The sequence below is a fragment of the Orcinus orca genome, chromosome 16, assembly GCF_937001465.1.
Source record: "Orcinus orca chromosome 16, mOrcOrc1.1, whole genome shotgun sequence".
Taxonomy (NCBI): Eukaryota; Metazoa; Chordata; class Mammalia; order Artiodactyla; family Delphinidae; genus Orcinus; species Orcinus orca.
The window spans coordinates 29,791,884-29,814,237 of NC_064574.1; the positions used below are offsets into that span (position 1 = coordinate 29,791,884).

General features: G+C 41.0%; 1 protein-coding gene across 1 annotated transcript in view; it reads left to right on the forward strand.

The window, feature by feature from the left end:
• TGM6 (transglutaminase 6) overlaps nt 1-17,190 on the forward strand; it is a 39,050-nt gene extending 21,860 nt beyond the window's left edge. Inside the window, 4 exon segments of the mRNA XM_004285344.2 lie at nt 2-114; nt 14,387-14,543; nt 14,822-14,943; nt 16,128-17,190. Coding sequence (XP_004285392.2) covers nt 2-114; nt 14,387-14,543; nt 14,822-14,943; nt 16,128-16,386 — 651 coding nt within the window. The 3' untranslated portion in view covers nt 16,387-17,190.
• The last annotated feature ends 5,164 nt before the right edge of the window (nt 17,191-22,354 follow it).

Consider the following 22,354-nt stretch of genomic DNA (forward strand, 5'->3'; position numbering starts at 1 on the left):
TTTGGCTAACCTCACATCCTGGGTCCAGTGGGTCCAAGTCACCATACTTTACACCCACAAGCAGGTGGCAGAGATCCTGCACGAATCCCATGCAGTGAAGCTGGGGCCAGAAGAGGATAAGAACACCACAGCTGGGTGGGACCTGGTTGGCCCAGCTCCTTTTCCAGGAGGGTTGAGGTTGGGGGCAGACTTCACGTCATCCTACATTCATTCCCAGGAAAGAAAGGGATATTTCTGAGCATTTGCAGATGAGAAAACTGAGGTTCAGAGGGGCTGAATAATGAAGATAGTAATAAAAGTACACAATCATCTAGTGGCAAACATATAATGCTCAGGTGATCCCACTTAGTATGAATATTCACACACTGAATAAATACCTGCTGGGAGCATTTCATAGTATGTGGAATATGCCCTGTGTTACCTTTCTAAAATCCAACAAATTTCAGAGCTCATCTGGCTCCAGGTGTTTGATGTGAGAGGAATGGACCAGTAAGAGATGTTTATTAAGTGCCTACATGTGCCAGGCCCTGTCCCAAGAATTCTGCAGGCATCAGCTACAACCCACAACCACCCTCAGTCCTCTCCCTTCCCCTTTCCTCCCATATTCTTCCTCTGTCCCTGTCTTTCTCTCTCCCCTGCCCCACCAGCACATACATTCTGAAGGATTTGATTAAATAAAGACATTGTTCCTCTGAACCAGTTTCAGCTAAGTGAAACCTTCTGTGTTTTGACAGGATGTGAAAGTATGTGAAGGAGGTGTCACATACTTTTTGCTTTTCTGTCACTTATTTTTCACACAGTCTAAATCACAAAATAACACTTCACAAGGAAATGTTAATTAACATACACTTTCTCCTGGTTTTTTTCATATTAAAAGTAATACAGCTACGTAGTGGAAAGCAGGAGCAAGATGGCAGAGTAGATGGACGTGCGCTCATTCCTTCTTGTGAGAGCGCGTGAATCACAACTAACTGCTGAACAATCATAGACAGGAAGACACTGAAACTCACCAAAAAACCATACCCCACATCCAAAGACAAAGGAGAAGCCACAGTGAGACAGTAGGAGGGGAGCAATCACAATAAAATCAAATCCCGTAACTGCTGGGTGGGTGACACACAAGCTGGAGAACGCTTATACCACAGAAGTCCACTCACTGAAGTGAAGGTTCTGAGCCCAACATCAGACTTTCCAACCTGAGGGTCCGGCAACAGGAGGAGGAAATCCTAGAGAATCAGACGGTGAAGGCTAGCGAGATTTGATTGCAGGATTTTGACAGGACTAGGGGAAACAGAGACTCCACTCTTGGAGGGCACACACAAAGTAGTGGTCGCATCAGGACGCAGGGAAAGGAGCAGTGACCCCATAGGAGACTGAACCAGACTTACCTGCTAGTGTTGGAGGGTATCCTGCAGAGGCAGGGGATGGCTGTGGCTCACCGTGAGGACAAGGACACAGGCAGAAGAACATCTGGGAAGTACTCCTTGGAGTAAGCCCTCCCAGAGTCCGCCATCAGCCCCACCAAAGAGCCAGGTAGTCTCCTGTGTTGGGTTGCCTCCCGCCAAACAACCAACAGGGAAGGAGCCCAGCCCCACCCATCAGCAGACAAGCAGATTAAGGTTTTCCTGAGTTCTGCCCACAAGAGTAACACCCAGCTCTATCCACCACCAGTCCCTCCCATCAGGAAACTTGCACAAGCCTCTTAGATAGCCTCATCCACCAGAGGGCAGACAGCAGAAGCAAGAAGAACTACAATCCTGCAGCCTGTGGGAAAAAAACCACATTCACAGAAAGACAGACAAGATGAAAAGGCAGAGGGCTATGTACCAGATGAAGGAAGAAGATAAAACCCCAGAAAAACAACTCAATGAGGTACAGATAGGCAACCTTCCAGAAAAAGAATGCAGAATAATGGTAGTGAAGATGATCCAGGACCTCAGAAAAAGAATGGAGGCAAAGATCGAGAAGATGCAAGAAGAGTTTAACAAAGACCTAGAAGAATTAAATAACAAATACCTAGAATAATTAAAGAACAAACAAACAGAGATGAACAATACAATAACTGAAATGAAAAATACACTAGAAGGAAACAATAGCAGAATAACTGAGGCAGAAGAACGGATAAGTGACCTGGAAGACAGACTGGTGGAGTATACTGCCATGGAGCAGAATAAAGAAAAAAGAATGAAAACAAATGAAGACAGCCTAAGAGACCTCTGAGGCAACATTAAATGCAACAACATTTGCATTATAGGGGTCCCAGAAGGAGAAGGGAGAGAAAGGACCCAAAAAGATATTTGAAGAGATTATAGTCAAACACTTCCCTAACATGGGAAAGGAAATAGCCACTCAAGTCCAGGAAGCACAGAGAGTACCAGGCAGGAAAAACCCAGGAGAAACATGCCAAGACACATAGTAATCAAATTCGCAAAAATTAAAGACAAAGAAAAATTGTTGAAAACGAGGGAAAAATGACAAGTAACATACAAGGGAACTCCCATGAGATGAACAGCTGATTCCTCACCAGAAACTCTACAAGCCAGAAGGGAGTGACATGATGTATTTAAAGTGATGAAAGGGAAGAACCTACAACCAAGATTACTGTCCCCAACAAGAATCTCATTCAGATTCGACAGAGAAATCAAAAGCTTTACAGACAATCAAAAGCTAAGAGAATTCAGCACCACCAAACCAGCTCTACAACAAACACTAAAGGAACTTCTCCAAGTGAGAAACACAAGAGAAGAAAAAGACCTACAAAAACAAACCCATAACAATTAAGAAAATGGTCATAGGAACATACATATCAATAATTACCTTAAATGTGAATGGATTAAATGCTCCAAGTAAAAGACACTGGCTCGCTGAATGGTTACAAAAACAAGACCCATATATATGCTGTGTACAAGAGACCCACTTCAGACCTTGGGACATATACAGACTGTAAGTGAGGGGATGGAAAAAGATATTCCATGCAAATGAAATCAAAAGAAAGCTGGAGTAACAATACCCATACCAGATAAAATAGACTTTAAAATAAAGAATGTGACAAGAGGCAAGGAAGGACACTACATAATGATCAAGGGATCAATCCAAGAAAAAGATATAACAATTATAAATATATATGCACCCAATATAGGGGCACCTCAATACATAAGGCAACTGCTAACAGCTATAAAAGAGGAAATCGACAGTTATACAATAATAGTGGGGGACTTTTAACACTTCACTTACACCAATGGACAGATCATACAAACAGAAAATAAGGATACACAAGCTTTAAATGATATAATAGAGCACATAGATTTAGTTGATATTTATAGGACATTCCATCCAAAAACAGCAGATTACACTTACTTCTGAAGTGCGCACAGAACATTCTCCAGGATAGATCACATCTTGGGTGACAAATCAGGCCTCAATAAATTTAAGAATATTGAAATCATACCAAACATCTTTTCTGACCACAACGCTATGAGATGAGAAATCAGTTACAGGGGAAAAAGGTAAAAAACACAAACACATGGAGGCTAAACAATACGTTACTAAATAACGAAGAGATCACTGAAGAAATCAAAGAAGAAATCAAAAAATACCTAGAGACAAATGACAATGAAAACACGACGATCCAAAACCTATGGAATGCAGCAAAAGCAGTTCTAGGAGGGAAGTTTATAGCTATACAAGCCTACCTCAAGAAACAAGAAAAACCTCAAATAAACAATCTAACCTTACACCTAAAGGAACTAGAGAAAGAAGAACAAACAAAACCCAAAGTTAGTAGAAGGAAAGAAATCATAAAGATTAAAGCAGAAATAGATGAAATAGAAACAAAGGAAACAAAAGCAAACATCAATAAAACTAAAAGTTGGTTCTTTGAGAAGATAAACAAAATTGATAAACCATTAGCCAGACTCATCAAGAAAAAGAGGCAGAGGACTGAAATAAAATTAGAAATGAAAATGGAGAAGTTACAACAGACACTGCAGAAATACAAATCATCCTAAGAGACTACTACAAGCAACACTATGCCAATAAAATGGACAACCTGGAAGAAATGGACAAATTCTTAGAAAGGTATAACCTTCCAAGAGTGAACCAGGAAGAAATAGAAAATATGAACAGACCAATCACAAGTAAGGAAATTGAAACTCTGAGTAAAAATCTTCCAACAAGCAAAAGTCCAGGACAAGATGGCTTCACAGGTGAATTCTATCAATCATTTAGAAGAGAGCTAACACCCAACCTTCTCAAACTCTTCCAAAATATTGCAGAGGAGGGAACACTCCCAAACTCATTCTATGAGGCCACCATCACCCTGATACCAAAACCAGACAAAGATACTACAAAAAAAGAAAATTACAGACCAATATCACTGATGAATATAGATGCAAAAATCCTCAACAAAATACTAGCAAACAGAATCCAACAACACATTGAAAGGATCATACACCATGATCAAGTGGGGTTTATCCCAGTAATGCAAGGATTCTTCAATATATGCAAATCAATCAATGTGATACACCATATTAAGAAATTGAAGAATAAAAACCATATGATCATCTCAACACATGCAGAAAAAGCTTTTGACAAAATTCAACACCCATTTATGATAAAAACTCTCCAGAAAGTGGGCATAGAGGGAACCTACCTCAACATAATAAAGGCCATATATGACAAACCCACAGGAAACATCATTCTCAATGGTGAAAAACTGAAAGCATTTCCTCTAAGATCAGGAACAAGACAAGGATGCCCACTCTCACCACTATTATTCAACATAGTTTTGGTAGTCCTAGCCATGGCAACCAGAGAAGAAAATGAAATAAAAGGAATACAAATTGGAAAAGAAGAAGTAAAACTGTCCCTGTTTGCAAATGACATGATACTATACATAGAGAATCCTAAAGATGCCACCAGAAAACTACTAGAGCTAATCAATGAATTTGGTAAAGTTGCAGGATACAAAATTAATGCACAGAAATCTCTGGCATTCCTGTACACTAATGATGAAAAATCTGAAAGATAAATTAAGGAAACACTCCCATTTACCAATGCAAAAAAAAGAATAAAATACCTAGGCATAAACCTGCCTAGAGAGACAAAAGACCTGTATGCAGAAAACTATAAGACACTGATGAAAGAAATTAAAGATGAAACAAACAGATTGAGAGATATACCATGTTCTTGGATTGTAAGAATCAATATTGTGAAAAGGACTATGGTACCTAAAGCAATCTACAGATTCAATGCAATCCCTATCAAATTACCAATGGCACTTTTTACAGAACTAAAACAAAAAATCTTAAAATTTCTACGGAGACACAAAAGACCCCGCATTGCCAAAGCAGTCCTGAGGGAAAAATACGGAGCTGGAGGAATCAGATTCCCTGACTTCAGACTATGCTTCAAAGCTACAGTAATCAAGACGATATTGTACTGGCACAAAAACAGAAATATAGATCAATGGAACAGGATAGAAACCCCAGAGATAAACCCACACACCTATGGTCAACTAATCTGTGACAAAGGAGGCAAGGAAGTACAATGGAGAAAAGACAGTCTCTTCAATAGTGGTGCTGGGAAAACTGGACAGCTACATGTAAAAGAATGATATTAGAACACTCCCTAACACGATGCGCAAAAATAAACTCAAAATTGATCAGAGACCTAATATAAGACTGGACGCTATAAATCCTTAGAGGAAAACATAGGAAGAACACTCTTTGACATAAATCACAGCAAAATCTTTTTTGATCCACCTCCTAGGGTAATGGAAATAAAAACAAAAATAAACAAATGGGACCTAATGAAACTTAAAAACTTTTACAAAGCAACAGAAACTACAAACAAGACGAAAAGACAACTCTCAGAATGGGAGAAAATATTTGCAAATGAATCAATGGACAAAGGACTAATCTCCAAAATATATAAACAGCTCATGCAGCTGAATATTAAAAAAACAAACAACCCAATCCAAATATGGTCTGAAGACCTAAATAGACATTTCTCCAAAGAAGACATACAGATGGCCAAGAAGCACATGAAAAGCTGCTCAACATCACTAATTATCAGAGAAATGCAAATCAAAACTATAATGATTATCACGTCACACTAGTTAGAATGGGCATCATCAGATAATCTACAAACAACAAATGCTGGAGATGGTGTAGGGAAAAGGCAATCCTCTTGCACTGTTGGTGGGAATGTAAATTGATGCAGCCACTATGGAGAACTGTATGGAGGTTCTTTAAAAAACTAAAAATAGAATTACCATATAACCCAGCAATCCCACTACTGGGCATATACCCAGATGAAACCATAATTCAAAAAGACACATGCACCCCAATGTCCATTTGCACCACTATTTACAATAGCCAGGTCATGGAAGCAATTTAAATCCCCATCAACCGCTGATTGGATAATGAAGATGTGGTACATATATACAATGGAATATTATCCATAAAAAGGAATGAAATTGGGTCATTTGTAGAGATGTGGATGGATCTAGAGACTGTCACACAGAGTGAAGTCAGAAAGAGAAAAACAAATATCGTATATTAACCCATATACGTGGAACTGAGAAAAAGGGTACAGATGAACCAGTTTGCAGGGCAGAAATAGAGACACAGATGTAGAGAACAAACGTATGGACGCCAAGTGGGGAAAGTGACGGGGGTGTGGGCTGTGGTGTGATGAATTGCGAGATTGGGATTGACATATATACACTAATATGTATAAAATGGACAACTAATAAGAACCTGTTGTATAAAAAAATAAAATAAAATTCAAAAAAATATAATACATATTCATTAAAGATTTAGAGAGCAGAAGGGAAAGATCACCTATGATCCTGCCACCCACCTACAAATTGTTAACGTTTTCCTTCCAAATTTTTAATGCCTGTTGCTTTTTGAAAAACAGTTCTGGGGCTTCCCTGGTGGTCCAGTGACTAAGACTCTGTGCTCCCAATGCAGGGGGCCCGGGTTTGAGCCCTGGTCAGGGAACTAGATCCCACATGCCACAACCAAGAGTTCGCATGCTGCAACTAAAGATTCCACATGCCACAATTAAAGATCCTGCACGTGGCAACAAAGATCCCATGTGTCGCAACTAAGATCCAGTGCAGCAAAATAAATAAATTTTTTTGGTTCCAAAATAGGGTCTTTATATTTTTATTAAAATAAAAGATATTACAGAATATAAGTCCAGTAAAATTTCCTTTTTTTTAATTAAAAAAGGAAAATTAAACAAAAGAAAAGAATCTGTTAAAATGTTTGGTTCTATGCATGGTCACCAAAATCTATAATCAATTTGCTTTCAGTCAAATATACACACAGATAGAGACATAGACACAGTAAATACACACACACACACACACATTCTATATAATGTTTAAGATATTAGGAACATAAAAATATATTTGTGTATGCTTCTCAAAGAGTTGATTAATCAATGAATTAGGTTTTTTTTAACATCTTTTTTGGGGTATAATTGCTTTACAATGGTGTGTTAGTTTCTGCTTTATAACAAAGTGAATCAGTTATACATATACATATGTTCCCATATCTCTTCCCTCTTGCATCTGCCTCCCTCCCACCCTCCCTATCCCACCCCTCCAAGCGGTCACAAAGCACCGAGCTGATCTCCCTGTGCTATGCGGCTGCTTCCCACTAGCTATCTACCTTACATTTGGTAGTGTATATATGTCCATGCCTCTCTCTCTCGCTTTGTCACAGCTCACCCTTCCCCCTCCCCATATCCTCAAGTCCGTTCTCTAGTAGGTCTGTGGCTTTATTCCTGTCTTACCCCTAGGTTCTTCATGACATTTTTTTTCTTAAATTCCATATATATGTGTTAGCATATGGTATTTGTCTTTCTCTTTCTGACTTACTTCACTCTGTATGACAGACTCTAGGTCTATCCACCTCATTACAAACAGCTCAATTTCGTTTCTTTTTATGGCTGAGTAATATTCCATTGTATATATGTGCCACATCTTCTTTATCCATTCATCTGAAGATGGGCATTTAGGTTGTTTCCATCTCCCGGCTATTGTAAATAGAGCTGCAATGAACATTTTGGTACATGACCCTTTTTGAATTATGGTTTTCTCAGGGTATATGCCCAGTAGTGGGATTGCTGGGTCATATGGTAGTTCTATTTGTAGTTTTTTAAGGAACCTCCATACTGTTCTCCATAGTGGCTGAACCAATTCACATTCCCACCAGCAGTGCAAGAGTGTTCCCTTTTCTCCACACCCTCTCCAGCACTTATTGTTTCTAGATTTTTTGATGATGGCCATTCTGACTGGTGTGAGATGATATCTTATTGTAGATTTGATTTGCGTTTCTCTAATGATTAATGATGTTGAGCATTCTTTCATGTGTTTGTTGGCAGTTTGTAAAAGCCTGCCAAAAAAAGAAAAAAGAAAAACAGTTCTAATGATATCACAAACACTCATTAGTGCCCTGCTCCTTTCATATTACATTGTAATTTAAATATTTTTATAAGCTCTTCATTCACATCATTTGAATGGATGTATAATCTGTAAACAAATATATGGTGATTTATTTCATCTTTTCCCTTCTTTTGGGTAGTTATCAGCTATTGCTATTTCTAAAAAGCACTAAAGTAAACATCTTGGTGAAAAAAATTCCCTTTTTTTGATCTAGATTTTGGACTGTTTTGTTAGAATACATTCACAAAAATGGAATTACTAAAACAAATTGTATAGCTATTAAATATAAATAATTTATTAAAATTTATAATTTTTTAAATTAATAGGCTTTTTTTTAGCAGTTTTGGTTTCAGAAAAAATGAGCAGAAAGTCCAGAGGGTTCCCATATACCCCTCACCACCTCCCATATTTCCCTATTATTAGCATCTTGCATTAGTGTGGTACATTTGTTACAGTTGACAAGCTAATACTGGTACATGTTATTCTTAACTAAAGTCCATAGTCTACATTAGGGTTCACTCCGTATTGTACATTCTGTGGGTTTTGACAAATGTATGACATGTATCCATCATTAGAGTATCATACAGAATAGTTTCACTGCCCTAAAATTCCCTGTTCTTCACCTATTCACTTCTCCCTCCCTCATCTCAAACCCCTAGCAACCACTGATCCTTTTACTGTCGCCAAAGTTTTGCCTTTCCCTAAATATCATAGAGTTGAAATCATACAGTGTGTAGCCTTTTCAGATTGGTGTCTTTCACTTAGAAATAAGTACTTAAGATTCCTCATGATTTTTTCATAGCTTGATAGCTCATTTTTTGTTATCACTGAATAGTATTCCTTTATATGGATATACCACAGTTGATTGATCCATTCACCTACTGAAGAATACCTTAATTGCTTCCAAGTGTTGGCAATTATGAATAAAGCTGGTATAAACATCCATGTACAGGTTTTTTTGTGAACATGTTTTCAATTTATATGGGTAAATACTAAGCAGCATGATTGCTAATGGTGTGATAAGAATATGTTTAGTTTTCTAAGAAACTGTCGAAGTATCCCAAAATGGCTGTAACACTTTGCATTCCCACCATCAATGAATGAGAGTTCCTGTTGCTCCACATCCTCTCCAACATTTTGTGTTGTCAGTGTTTTGGATTCTTGTAATTCTAATAGGTATGTGGTTGTATCTCGTTTTAATTTGAAATTTCATAATGATGTATGATGTGAGCATCTTTTCATATGCATCTGTACATCTTCTTTGGTGAGGTGTCTGTATAGATCTTTTGCCCATTTTTTAATCATGTTGTTCATTTTCTTATTGTTGAATTTTAAGAGTTCTTTGTATATTTTGTATAATTGTCTTTTATCAGATGTGTCTTTTGCAAATATTTTCTCCCAGTTTGTGGCTCACCTGCTCATTCTCTTGACAGTTCTTTCACAGAGCAGAAGTTTTTAATTTTAATAAAGTGCAATTTATCAATTTTTTATTTCACGGATCATACCTTTGGTATTGTACCTAAAAATTCAGTCATCATCATACCCAATATTATCTAGGTTTTCTCCTATGTTATTGTCTAGATGTTTTATAGTTTCACACTTTACATTTAGGCTTATGATCCATTTTAATTTCATTTTTGTAAAGGGTATAATATATGTGTCTAGAATCTTTTTTTTAGTGTGGATATCCAGTTGTTCCAGCACCACTTATTAAAAGGACAATCTTTTCTCCATTGCTCCTTTATCAAAGATCAGTTGACTATATTTGTGTGGATCTACTTCTGGGCTCTATTTTGTTCCACTGATTTGTCTATTCTTTCATCAATACTACACTCTTTTGATTACTGTAGTTTTATAGTAAGTCAAAGTCAGGGAGTGTTAATCCTCTGATGTTCTTTTCCTTTAATATTGTGTTGGCTTGTTGGCTCTTCTGGGTCTTTTGCCTCTTTTCATAAATCAGTTTAGAATCAATTTGTTGATATCCATTAAATAACTTTCTGGGATTTTGATGGAATTGCCTTGACTATAGATCAAGTTGGGAAGAACTGACATCTTGACAATATCAAGTCTTCCTATCCATGAACATGGAATATCTCTGCGTTAATTTAGTTACTTTTTTATTTCTTTCATCAGAGTTTTTTATAGTTTTTCTCATGTATATACATATCTTCTACATATTTTGTTAGATTAATGCCTGAGTTGTTCACTGTGGGGGTGCTAATATAAATGGTATTTTAAATTTCAAATTCCACTTGTTTAGTGCTGGTATATTTTAAAAAGTGATTGAATTTTGTAAATTAACTTTATATCCTGTGACTTTGCTATAATTAGTAATTAGTATGATTACTTCCAGGAGTTTTTTATTATTGATTCTTTCAGATTTTCTACATAGATAATCATGTCATCTGTGAACAAAGACAGTTTTATTTCTTCCTTCCAAATATGTATACCTTTTATTTCCTTTTTTGTCTTTTTGCCTTAGCTGGGACTTCCAGTCCAGTGTTGAAAAGGAGTGGTGAGGGAGACATCCTTGCCTTTTTCCTGTTCTTAGTGGGAAAGCTTTGAGTTTCTCACTGTTAAGTATGTTGTTAGCTATCAGTTTTTTGTAGATGTTCTTTGTCAAGTTGAGGAAATTCCTCAGCTATTCCTAGTTTGCTGAGAATTTTAATCATGAATAGGTATTGGATTTTGTCAAATGCTTTTTCTGCATCTACTGATATGATCATGTGACTTTTCTTCTTTAGCTTATTGATGTAATGGGTTACATTAATTGATTTTTGAATTTTGAGGCAACCTCGTATACCTGAATAAATCCCACTTGATCGAGGTATAGAATTATTTTTATACATTGTTGGATTAAATTTGCTAATATTTTGTTGAGGATTTTTGCATCAATGTTCATGAGCGATATCGGTATGTAATTTCCTTGTCCTGTAATGTCTTTGTCTGGTTTTGGTATTAGAGTTATGCTGCCCTCATGAAATCGTTTAGGAAGTATTCCCTCTACTTCCATCTTCTGGAAGAGATTGTAGAGAATTGATGTCATTTCTTCCTTAAATGCTTGGTAGAATTCACCACTGAACTCATCTGGGCACAGTGTTTTCTGTTTTGAAAGGTTATTCACTATTGATTCTTTGATTTACTATTGATTTCTTTAATAGATATAGACCTGTTCTGATTGTGTGTTTCTTATTATGTGACTTTTAGCAGATTCTGTCTTCAAGGAATTGGTACATTTCATCTAGGTTATAAAATTTGTGGGCATAAGGTTGTTCAAAATATTCCTTTATTATCCTTTTAATGTCCATGGGATCTATAGTGATGTCCCTCTTTCATTTCTGATATTAGGAATTTGTGTCTTCTCTCTTTTTTTCTTATTTAGCCTGGCTGGAGGCTTATCAGTTTTATTGATCTTGGGAAAAAAAAACAGCTTTTGGTTTTGGTGACTTTCCCTTTAGATTTCTTGTTTTCAATTTTATTGATTTCTCATCTAGCTTTTTTCTAAATTTTATTTCTCTCCTTTTGCTTACTTTGGATTTAATTTGTTCTTTTTCTAGTTTCTTAAGATGGAAATTTAAGATTTATTGCTTTTAGATCTTTCTTCTTTTCTAATATATGCATTCAGTGCTATAAATTTCTACCTAAGCACTGCTTTGCTGCATCCCACAAATTTTAAGTTATATTTTCATTTAGTTCAAAATATTTTTAAATTTCTTTCAAGATATCTTCTTTAGCCTAAGTGTTATTTACAAGTGTGTGGTTTGATCTCCAAATATTTTGGAGTCTACCAGTTATCTTTCTGTTACTGATATCTAGATTAATTCTCTTGTGGTCTGAGAGCATACATTGTATAATTTTTATTCTTTTAAATTTGTTAATGTGTTATTCATGGCCCAGAATGTGGTCTTTCTTGGGAAATATTCCATATGAGCTTGAGAAGAATGTGTATTCTGCTCTTGTTGGATGAAGTAGTCTATAGTTATCAGTTATATCTAGTGGTTGATGGTGCTGTTGAGAACATTTATTCTAAGAAAAGGGTCTCAGTTTTTATTAGATTGTTGGTGGAGTCCATGACCTACAGAACTTCAAGGAGCTCTGTTCTGAATATTGTAAGGAGTAGTCTTTCTCCTCCCTTCTCCCGTGGTCTGAACTAATGTCCAAAGCTCTGTCCATGTGCATAATTGGGAGCATCTGGTGGTTCTTCACTCTGGAGCCTTAAAATTTGCACTTCTAATAAGTTCCCAGGAGATGCTGATGCTACTGGTCCCAGGACCACACTTTGAGAACCACTCATCTCCCACCATGCAAGGAGTAAATGATATAACATATATAAAATATTTGGTATAATTCCTACCACTAATGAACATTAAATTTATGGTAGTGATTGTCAGTATTGTTTGTATTATTATAAGCTGGGGATAATAATACTTGCTCATGGGATTGTTGTAAGGATTAAATGAGTTAATCCATGAATGTGCTTCCAAGTGCCCCAGACACTTTAATCCCTCAGTAAAAGTCAGCTTTTAAAATGATTATTACTAGTACTGTAGTAAGAGTTCTCCTAGTAATGGCCTGCTGGACTAAGGGAACCCATAAAAACATGGTAGAACTTTGACACATGGATCAGCTATGGGCATTCAAGAAGCATCGACTATATGCAAAGCTCTTGGGGAACAGAGAGTTTGAATCCTTTAAGGATCTTTCCCACAGATTGAAAACTCAGATGCCTTTGGAGGCAGGAAGGAAACAGAAATAAAGGAAGCAGTAGCAATAAGGCAGTAGGGGATGGTAGAGCCTGGGCAAACTGGAAATGACATGTTGTACCTAAAAGAAAAAAATGTATAGTGGTCAAATATATATATGTGACTAACAATCACCTATGGCCTGTGGTGACCCATGCTCAAAAGAAGAGACTGCATGCAACTTCCCTGGCGGTGCAGTGGTTAAGAATCTGCCTGCCAATGCAGGGGACATGGGTTTGAGCTCTGGTCCGAGAAGATCCCACATGCTGTGGAGCAACTAAGCCCGTGTGCCACAACTACTGAAGCCCACGCGCTCTAGGGCCCCCATGCTGCAACTATTGAAGCCCACACACCTAGAGCCCGTGCTCTGGAACAAGAGAAGCCACCGCAGTGAGAAGCTTGCACATCACAATGAAGAGTAGCCCCGCTTGCCACAACTAGAGAAAGCTCACATGCAGCAACAAAGACCCAAAGCAGCCAAAAATAAAAATGTATATACAAGTAAATAAATAAATTTATTTTTTAAAAAAAAAAGAAGGGACTGCATAGGCAGGTTGTTTGTGGCTGATGAGAGAGAGATGGAAATGGCCAGAACCACAGGAGCTCAGTAGGCAAAGGGCACAAGATGATTGAGTAAGGGCATCAGTGAAGCCTTTCCACAGTTGGTGAGCCTGACTGGAACTGCGCCTTAATGGGGAGAGAGGATTTGGAGAAGCTGTGAGGAAGTTGGCCTCCTCACTGAGTTGGAAGCTTGAGGTAGGCCTTTGGCCTCCCTCTTCTCTGCACTAGCACATAGTAGGTGCTCATTAAGCAGTGAGTGAATTCCTGATGGGATAAATTGTTGATGGAGTGAGAGATTTCCTTTTGGAATGATTGGGGGGATTTTAAACACATCTCCAGAAGCTCTTAGAGAGACAGTCTGCTGTCATCATAGCTGACTGGCCTGAATTTGAATCCGACCTTATCTTGGAGCCTTGATTTACTTGCTATGTGACACTGGACAAGAAATTACCTTCTCTGAGCCTTAGCTTTCTTAATCTGTGAACTGATGATAGTAATTACTATCTCAGATTGGTTGCAAGGATCATAGAGGGTATAACTATGAATTTAGCCTTCCCTTCCTTTTCTAGGTTCTTTGAAAAAGAACATCAGACTCCCAGTTCCCACCTCTGCTTTCCCTTCCAGAGAAAAAGATCCCAATTGCAATATCTTACTCTCAATATAAGGAAGACCTGACAGAGGACAAGAAGATCCTTTTGGCTGCCATGTACCTTGTCACCAAGGGAGAGAAGCTCCTGGTGGAGAAGGACATTACTCTGGAGAACTTCATCATTATTAAGGTGACTCCTGTAAGCTGTTCCTGGCAGGCCTCCGTCAGAGCTGGGGGAGGGCATCAGAGGCTGGGGGTTTGTACTTTTAGCTCTGGCTTCAGCTCTCAAAGGTTGGAATAAGTGGTGTGGATGCAGGAGTATGGATATAATGATAGATCTCAGTAATGGGGTAGGTGGAAGCAAGGGGTAGACAAGTTTAACTCCCCATCCTCTGACCCAGCCAAGATCATGGGTTTCCTGGGAGAATGGGGAGGATGGGAGTTGACTTATGGGTACTGCCCCTCCAGGTGCTTGGCCCAGCCGCGGTGGGGGTGGAAGTGATGGTGGTCAACCCCCTCTCGGAGAGAGTGCAGGACTGTATGCTGATGGTGGAGGGCAGTGGCCTTCTCCAGGGACAGCTCAGCATCGAGTAAGTGTCAGCCTGGGGTGGGAGGGCTGCTTGTAGCCCTTCCTTATAAAATGGGCCATAAAGACACTGCCAGCAGGGGGAGGAGGGAGAGATTCTGGATCCCCAGGAACCAGCCCACTGCCTAGACACATCAGCCTTTCTTCATTTATTCATTTCTTTATTTAATAATTAACTTATTTGGTCATATAACTTGTCCACTCATTCACATTCATATTTTCTTTCATTTATCCATTTACTTATTCATTCACTCACTCTTATTCATTTACTCTCTCCTTCACTCATTCATTCACACTTTTTTTCATGTTTTCACTCATTCATTCATGTATTTATCTACTCAGCTCAGTTTTGACTGGTTCATTCATCCACTCATTCTTCCTTTAATTTGCTCACTCATTTACCTATTCATTCACTCATTCATTCATGTATGCATTCATTCACACATATTCTATTTATCAGTGTACTCATTTATTTACTTATTCTCAATCATTCACTCATTTATTCATTCATTCACTCACTCACACTCATCTGGTCCTTCATCATATTGGCCTGTGCTCTGACCCACCTGTCAACTGTTGGGAACACCAAGATGAACAGATGCGGTTCCGCCTGAAGAAGGACTCTCAGCAATATATGGCTCTTCAAATGAAGACAGTGTGATTTGTGCAAAGGGATGGACCCTCAAGGTCCAAAAGCTCAGAGATAGCCCTTGAGTTGGGATTGGGTGGGACCAGGGGAAAGCCCCAATGGAGCTGGTATTTAAGCTGGGGCTTAAGTGATGAATTGAGGAGATTTTCAGGGATCAAGAAGGATGGAGAACTTCCCAGTCAGAGGTCTCCATGGCTGGTATAGTCAGGGAAGGTCTCCTGGAAGAAGAAAAACTTAATCTGGGCCTCAGATGTAATTGGAATGGGAAGGGCACTCTAGGTAGGATGAACAGACCAGACAAAAGCCCAGAGGAGGGGAAGTGTAAGGTATGTTCAGGGCACAGGGAGGAGACTAGCCTGACTGGTTGAAAGAAGCAAGAAGTGGTAAAAGGGATAACTAAGCTGAAGCATATTGAAAGGTTTGAATGTCAAGCCACAAGGTGTGACCTTGATCCTAAGTGCTCTGGAGAGCTGTGGACTGGCAGACCAGGTTCAGGAAGGAGACAGAGCTGAAGGTCTGCCTTTCTCCCATCTCCCCAGTGTGCCCAGCCTGCAGCCCCAAGAGAGGGCCTCAGTCCAATTCAACATCATCCCCTCCAAGAGTGGCCCACGGCAGCTGCAGGTGGACCTTGTCAGCTCCCACTTCCCAGACATCAAGGTCTTTGTGATCATCCACGTGGCCACAGCCAAATTATGGGCCATGGGGGGCCAAGAGTGGAGGAGATGTCCCCTGTTCTCCTCCTGTCCACCTCTCTGCCCTTCCCATATGGGAGCCAGGAGGTCTGGGTTCCAGTCCTGATTCAGCTTCTGCCCTACTCTGTGAACTTGGGCAAGTCCTTCCCCTCCTGGGCCTCAGTGTCCCTATATGTAAAATGAGGTGTTAGACTCAGTAACCCTTAAACTTTTGGACAATGATGGATGATATAAGGAGCCACTACCACCTTCATCTCATCACCCTCATTGCTGATGGACTAATGGACTGAGAGTCACAGTAACCTTGGCCCACCCGGCTGTGCCACCTCCTGCCAGCCAGTTCACCGTCACCCTGGCTGACCCCTGCACTATCCTTGCTTGTCTCTCAACTCTTCAATGCTCTGACCACAGCAAGATCAAGAATATTCTCCAAGCTCTGACAGAGAACCCAAAAGTTTTGGCACTGACACCTAAATATCCCTCAACACTCCTGTCTTACACAGAGGGGACAGTCTAGCCTATGGCCACGGGGTAAGCTAGAGACAGAGCTGGGGCCCTTGTGCATGCCATTTACATCAGCAAAGTTTTACCCCAAAGTCATGTTCCTGAAAAACATTGGGTTTAAAGTGATGGGAGAATTTCCCTCAATGAAGACACAGGCCCAGCAACTGGAGGTGGGGAGGGGGAACGCGTGGGGAAGGGAGTGGTTACTGCTGCCTGAAAGAAGCTGAAGAAAGAGGAAGGACCATCAAGCCCAGCTGAGTTTGGGGATAGAGCCCCAAATCTGATCTAGCTATGGTCATCAGGGATCTCCTACAACCAACCCAGCTACACCCAATGTTCATTTACTTCTTTGGAACCAGAACAGTGTTGCCTTTGAAAAACATCCCCAGCAGCTTACCCTACACACAATCACTCTCTTAGCATCAAAGCAGAACAGAGACTACTAGGATGAGGACAAGAGTGGAGACCATCAGGCCCTGAAGATAACTGCATCAGACATAGAAATCAGCTCCGAAATGCTCTAGATAGCCAAGGAATTATAACTAAGCATGCAATTTAAATAATCTGAACGACAACAAAACAGGCACATCTGCAGTGAGACGTCTCCTGGTCATGACTCAGGTGAGAACAATTCATGAAGGGGGTCAGGCAAACACACAGACTTTTGCATGACCTTTGTGACCTAAGCCTTAATGAAGACATTTCTGTGATGATTCCACACAGCATGGGGACAGCTTGGAGAATCCAGATGAGTGGATGCATTTAATGAGTCAGGCCCTCAGCTCCAGGACTCCTCTCCAAACCATCCAAAGGTTTTGGTTGCTGATCCTGTATAAAAAGGGCAGCTGGAGGTTCAGAGCAGGCAGCCATTTCCTCAAATTTGAGCAACAGGAAGGGGCCTTGGTGGCTGAAGTCAACAGGAGGCCATCTCCCACTCTTAGTACAAAGGACACACCTGTCAGGAGGGAGACTGAGATGGTCTCCCCTTGGGGGGGCCCCAGACACCTCACTCTCCCCACAAACACCAACTGCCCGTCTTCCTTAAGCTCGGCTGTCATAGGCTGAGTTTCCAAGGAAGCTGAGTCTGAGATGGAGCTTAGGGTGCAGGGTGTTGACTGAGGGATGACATTGGGATCAACCCCCATGTAAGGGAGGGGAGGAAGAAGGAGGAAGGAACCAGAGGAGAAATCGGCCCATGATTCAGGCCCAGTGAAGCCTGGGTGCACCCCACGGGCAGCTCTGAAGCTTGTATGGCCTGTCAGAGTGTGTGTATTTGAATAAGGGAAAGTAGCTGAAGGTGATGGGGTCACCTGCCGGGTAGCTACAGCTCCAGTTCAGCCCCCTTGCCCTCACACCTCTCAGCTGGGCCGAGGTAGCACTTCACTGGGACCAAACTGGCCTCACAGGTCCTTCTAGCTCCAGCTGAAAGCAGAAGCCACTGCAGCAGCCAGTGAGAATACCCTGGTCAGGACTGGGATAGGTGGGGACGTTGAGCGAAGATAGCCCAAGGGGGACTGTGGATGGAAATGCTACTTTTGAAGCTGCAAAGAAAAATGTGCAGGTAGGGATTACCTGTCAGTTGATAGGGCAACACCTTGATAGTGCCCTTCATGGAGGAAGGCAGAACACATAGTTTAAGACTGCAAAACCTTAGAGTCAGCTGGCCATGGGGACCCAGAACGACACCAGCAACCTGAGACTCAGGCCCCCCCCTGCTTCCTTTAAGTCCCCTTGGTCTCTTAAATGCTGCCTTCAGGGAAGCTCTTGACACTGAGTTAGGTCATAATCTGGCTTTCACATGCCAGAGAAGCCTTTAGAACAGCAGTTGGCTAGCTTTTACTGTCAAGGACCAGATAGTAAATATCTGGGGCTTTGCAGACCATATGGTCTCTGTTCCAACTACTCCACTCTGCTGTCATGGTGTGCAAGCAGCCATAGACTAGGGGTAGACAAATGAGTGTGGATGTGTTGCAATAAAACTTTATTTACAAAAACAGGCAACAGGCCAGGTTTGGCCCACAGGTTGGGCTTTTCTGACCCTGCTGCAGAACAACATGTTGGTTCAGCTGCTTGCTCCAGGACTGAGTCCTGATGCCAGGGTATACCAAGCCTAGGATCAAGCCCAGACTTGAACTGAGGCCAAGCCCTGAGCAAACCCCACAAGGAAACTCAGATGAGGTTCCAGCTTGTGCTCATGACCTTAGATAGAGCCATCACTATCCGTGACTGCCTAGACTTAGTCATGACCATGATGCTAGAATAAGTCCTATACCTTGACCTCACACTAAGTCCTGGCTCCTACCACAGCTAACCCATGACTTGACTGGCCCTAGATCAAGCCCTGACCCAGCCCCAGACATTCCTGGCCCCAGACTGAGCTTCAATCCTGATATCTGATTGAGCCCTGAACCCAGGTTGAACCCTGGTCCCAAACAGAACTCTGGTACCGGACTGAGCTCTGACCCCACCCTGAGCTCTGATCCAGTCTCATTCCAAGTCCTGATCTCAATCAGACCCCAGACAGATTGAGCTCTATGCCTTGGATTTCTCATCCAGATCTGAGTTTCTCAAATGGGGGCCCACACATCCCTCCAGGATATTTGATGTCACTGGGCAAACATGACCTGTCTTCTTGCACCAGGGATCTGAACTCACCTTCCTTTCCCTTTGAGGTACTTGGGCAGAAATATTTGAGAAGCATGGTGAACCACTGGATCCTCACATCTGTGTCATGCTGTGAGAGTCTGCACTCACAGCCCAGCTCTCCAGGAGTAAATATAAAGGCCTGGCAGCTGACCAGGGCCCTCTCTCCACCCCTGTGCATTCACTTCTCTTACGCATTTGCCAAGAGTGGAAGGAGCTCTGCTAAGCACCTGATACCAGAGCAGGAGGTCATCTCCTGCTCTTAGTATAAAGCACACTCCTGTCAGCAGGGAGGCTCCATATGTCATCCAAGATGGTCTCCCCTTGTGGGAGCCCCAGACACCTCACTCTCCCTGCGAACACCAACTCCCTGTCTTCCTTAAGCTTGGCTGTCGCAGGCTGAGCTTCTCAGGAAGCTGAATCTGAGATGGAGCTTAGGGTGCAGGGTATTGACTGAGGGGTGACCTTGGGATCAACCCCCAAGGAAGGGAAGGGGAGGAAGAAGGAGGAAGGGGCCAGAGGAGAAGTCGGCCCATGATGCAGGTCCAGTGACAGCCTGGGCGCACACCCACGGGCAGCTCTGAAGCTAGAATGACCTGTTAGAGTTGTTCCAGGCTTAGCTGAGATGGCTGGGCCTTTCTATGCTTCCATCTGTCACCAATTCGCCTCAGAAGGGGCGTGACTTTTGGCGACTCTACAGCCAAGGCCATCCCTGAAGTGACCGACAGCTGAGGGTCATCTGCGGGAAGCACTTCTAGCAGTTGGAGCAACAAGCCCTTCACTGAAGGAAAGTCTGGACAGCACATCTGCATGTCCACCACACCTGCGATCTGTTCAATGCAAGGACAGAGCAGTCAGATTCCAAGTTCCCTGCACTCATGGGGATTACCTTCCAGGTGGTATACAGAGGTATTCAATACATTTTTAAAGGTATAAAAAGTAAAATGAGAAATACAAGTAAACAAGCAAATTCGTAAATAAATAAGTTAATTCAATTTAGTGACACATGACAAAAAGAAAATAAAACGGAAGGCCACCTCTCCCCAAATGGTGGGGAGTTAGATTGTGGCATCAGAGAAAGACTTTCTGAGGAAGTGACGTTTAAGCTGAAATTTCAATAATGACAATAAAATAATGATTAAAAGCCAAATTAGTGTGTTTCCTGGAGAGTTCCTTATATGCCAGAAACTGTTTCAAGGGCTTTGCACATATTAATTTATTTAATGGTGGTAGAGCCCTGGGCAGTGTCCTAACCAGGTGATTTCTGCTATGACATAGTTGCTGTATGTTCCTGTTACCAGTCACTGTGTGACAAACCAACCCATACCTTAAGGCTTAAAATAATGACCATAATTATTTTGCTCATGAATCTGCAATTCAGGCAGGGCTAGGTAGAGATAACTCATCTCTGCTCAACTTAGTGAAGCTAAGGTTTTACAGCTCAAAGGCTAAGTCTGGGATAATCTGAAGGCTTGTTTACTCATACTTCTGGTGGTCGATGCTGGCTGTTGGCTGAGTCCTAAGCTGGGCTGTGGGCTGGAACACCTACCTACTACCTCTCCACATGGCCTGGGCTTCCTTACAACATGATGGCTGGATTGCAAGGGGGAGCATCTCAAGAGACAGAGTCAGATGGAAGCCATGTTGCCTTTATGATCTAAGATTGGGAGTCACCAGTGTCACCTCTGCCACATGCTCTGTTCATCAGAGAAGTTCAAAGGGAGGGGAAGTAGACCCAATCCATAATAAAAAGTGGAAAGATTCTGGAAGAGCTTGTAGGGCTGGAAATACTGCTGTAGATATTTTTGGAAATACATGATCTGCCATACTGCTTCCTGCTGCCTGCTTCCTAACTCTCTGGAGACTCATGGAATCCCATATTGCCCTCTGTCTGGTCTGTCTGTTAGCATCCTCTCTAATTTCTACTCCATCCCCTTTTGCTTAAGCCAACAAAAGTCAGTTTCTTTTGCTTGCAACCAAGAACCCTGACTCATAAAGCAGTGAGGTGGAAAAAAGCATGATGAATCCAAGGGACAAAGTGAAAGCCAATGTACCCAAAGTGACTTGCAGCTCAATACCTTCTTCTTGACATAAGTCAGTGGCCCTGACCTACAATTCCTAGATATCAACCAACAAGGGGGATTCAGAGGCCAGTACCTTGACTCTGACCACTTCAATAGCTTCTCATTTGTGTCATCTTTGCAGTTTCTGTATGCCTAAAAGGCTGTCCCTCAGAAAGATCCTTGGCATTCTATTTATTGGTCTGGCAGAGTGGGTTTTAAGACTCTTTTTCTTTATCTCCACCAAATTTTTACATGCCTCTCTGTAGTCAGTCCCCTTCCCTCAATTTATGACTCTTTTTAAATCGAAGCAAAAAAGACAAAGGGATGATTGTGGTAGTGGTGGTGCTTGTATTTGTCAGGGTTCTCCAGAAAAATAGAACCTATAGGATGTAGATATCAGACTTGTCAGCCTCCATAGTTGTGTGAGCCAATTCCTTAATCAAATGCATTTCTATGTACTATCAATGAATAATCCAAACCAAAATTTAAAACATATTCACAATGGTAAAAAAAAAAAAAACTTAGATGTAAATTTAACAAAACACATGTATTTATATGCTGAAAATGACAAAATGCTGGTGAAAGAAATCAAAGAATATCTAAATAAATGGAGAGACATACCATGTTCATAGATTGGAAGACCCAACGTAGTTAAAAAGTCAGTTCTACCCAAAATGATACACAGGTTTAACGCAATTCCTATCAAAATCCCAGCAAGGAAAATTGATAAATTAGACTTCATCAAAATTCAAACGTTTGCTCTGCAAAAGATCCTGTTAAGAGGATGAAAAAACAAGCTACAAACTGGGCGAAAATGTTTGCAAACCACATATCTGACAAAGAACTAGTATTCAGAATATATAT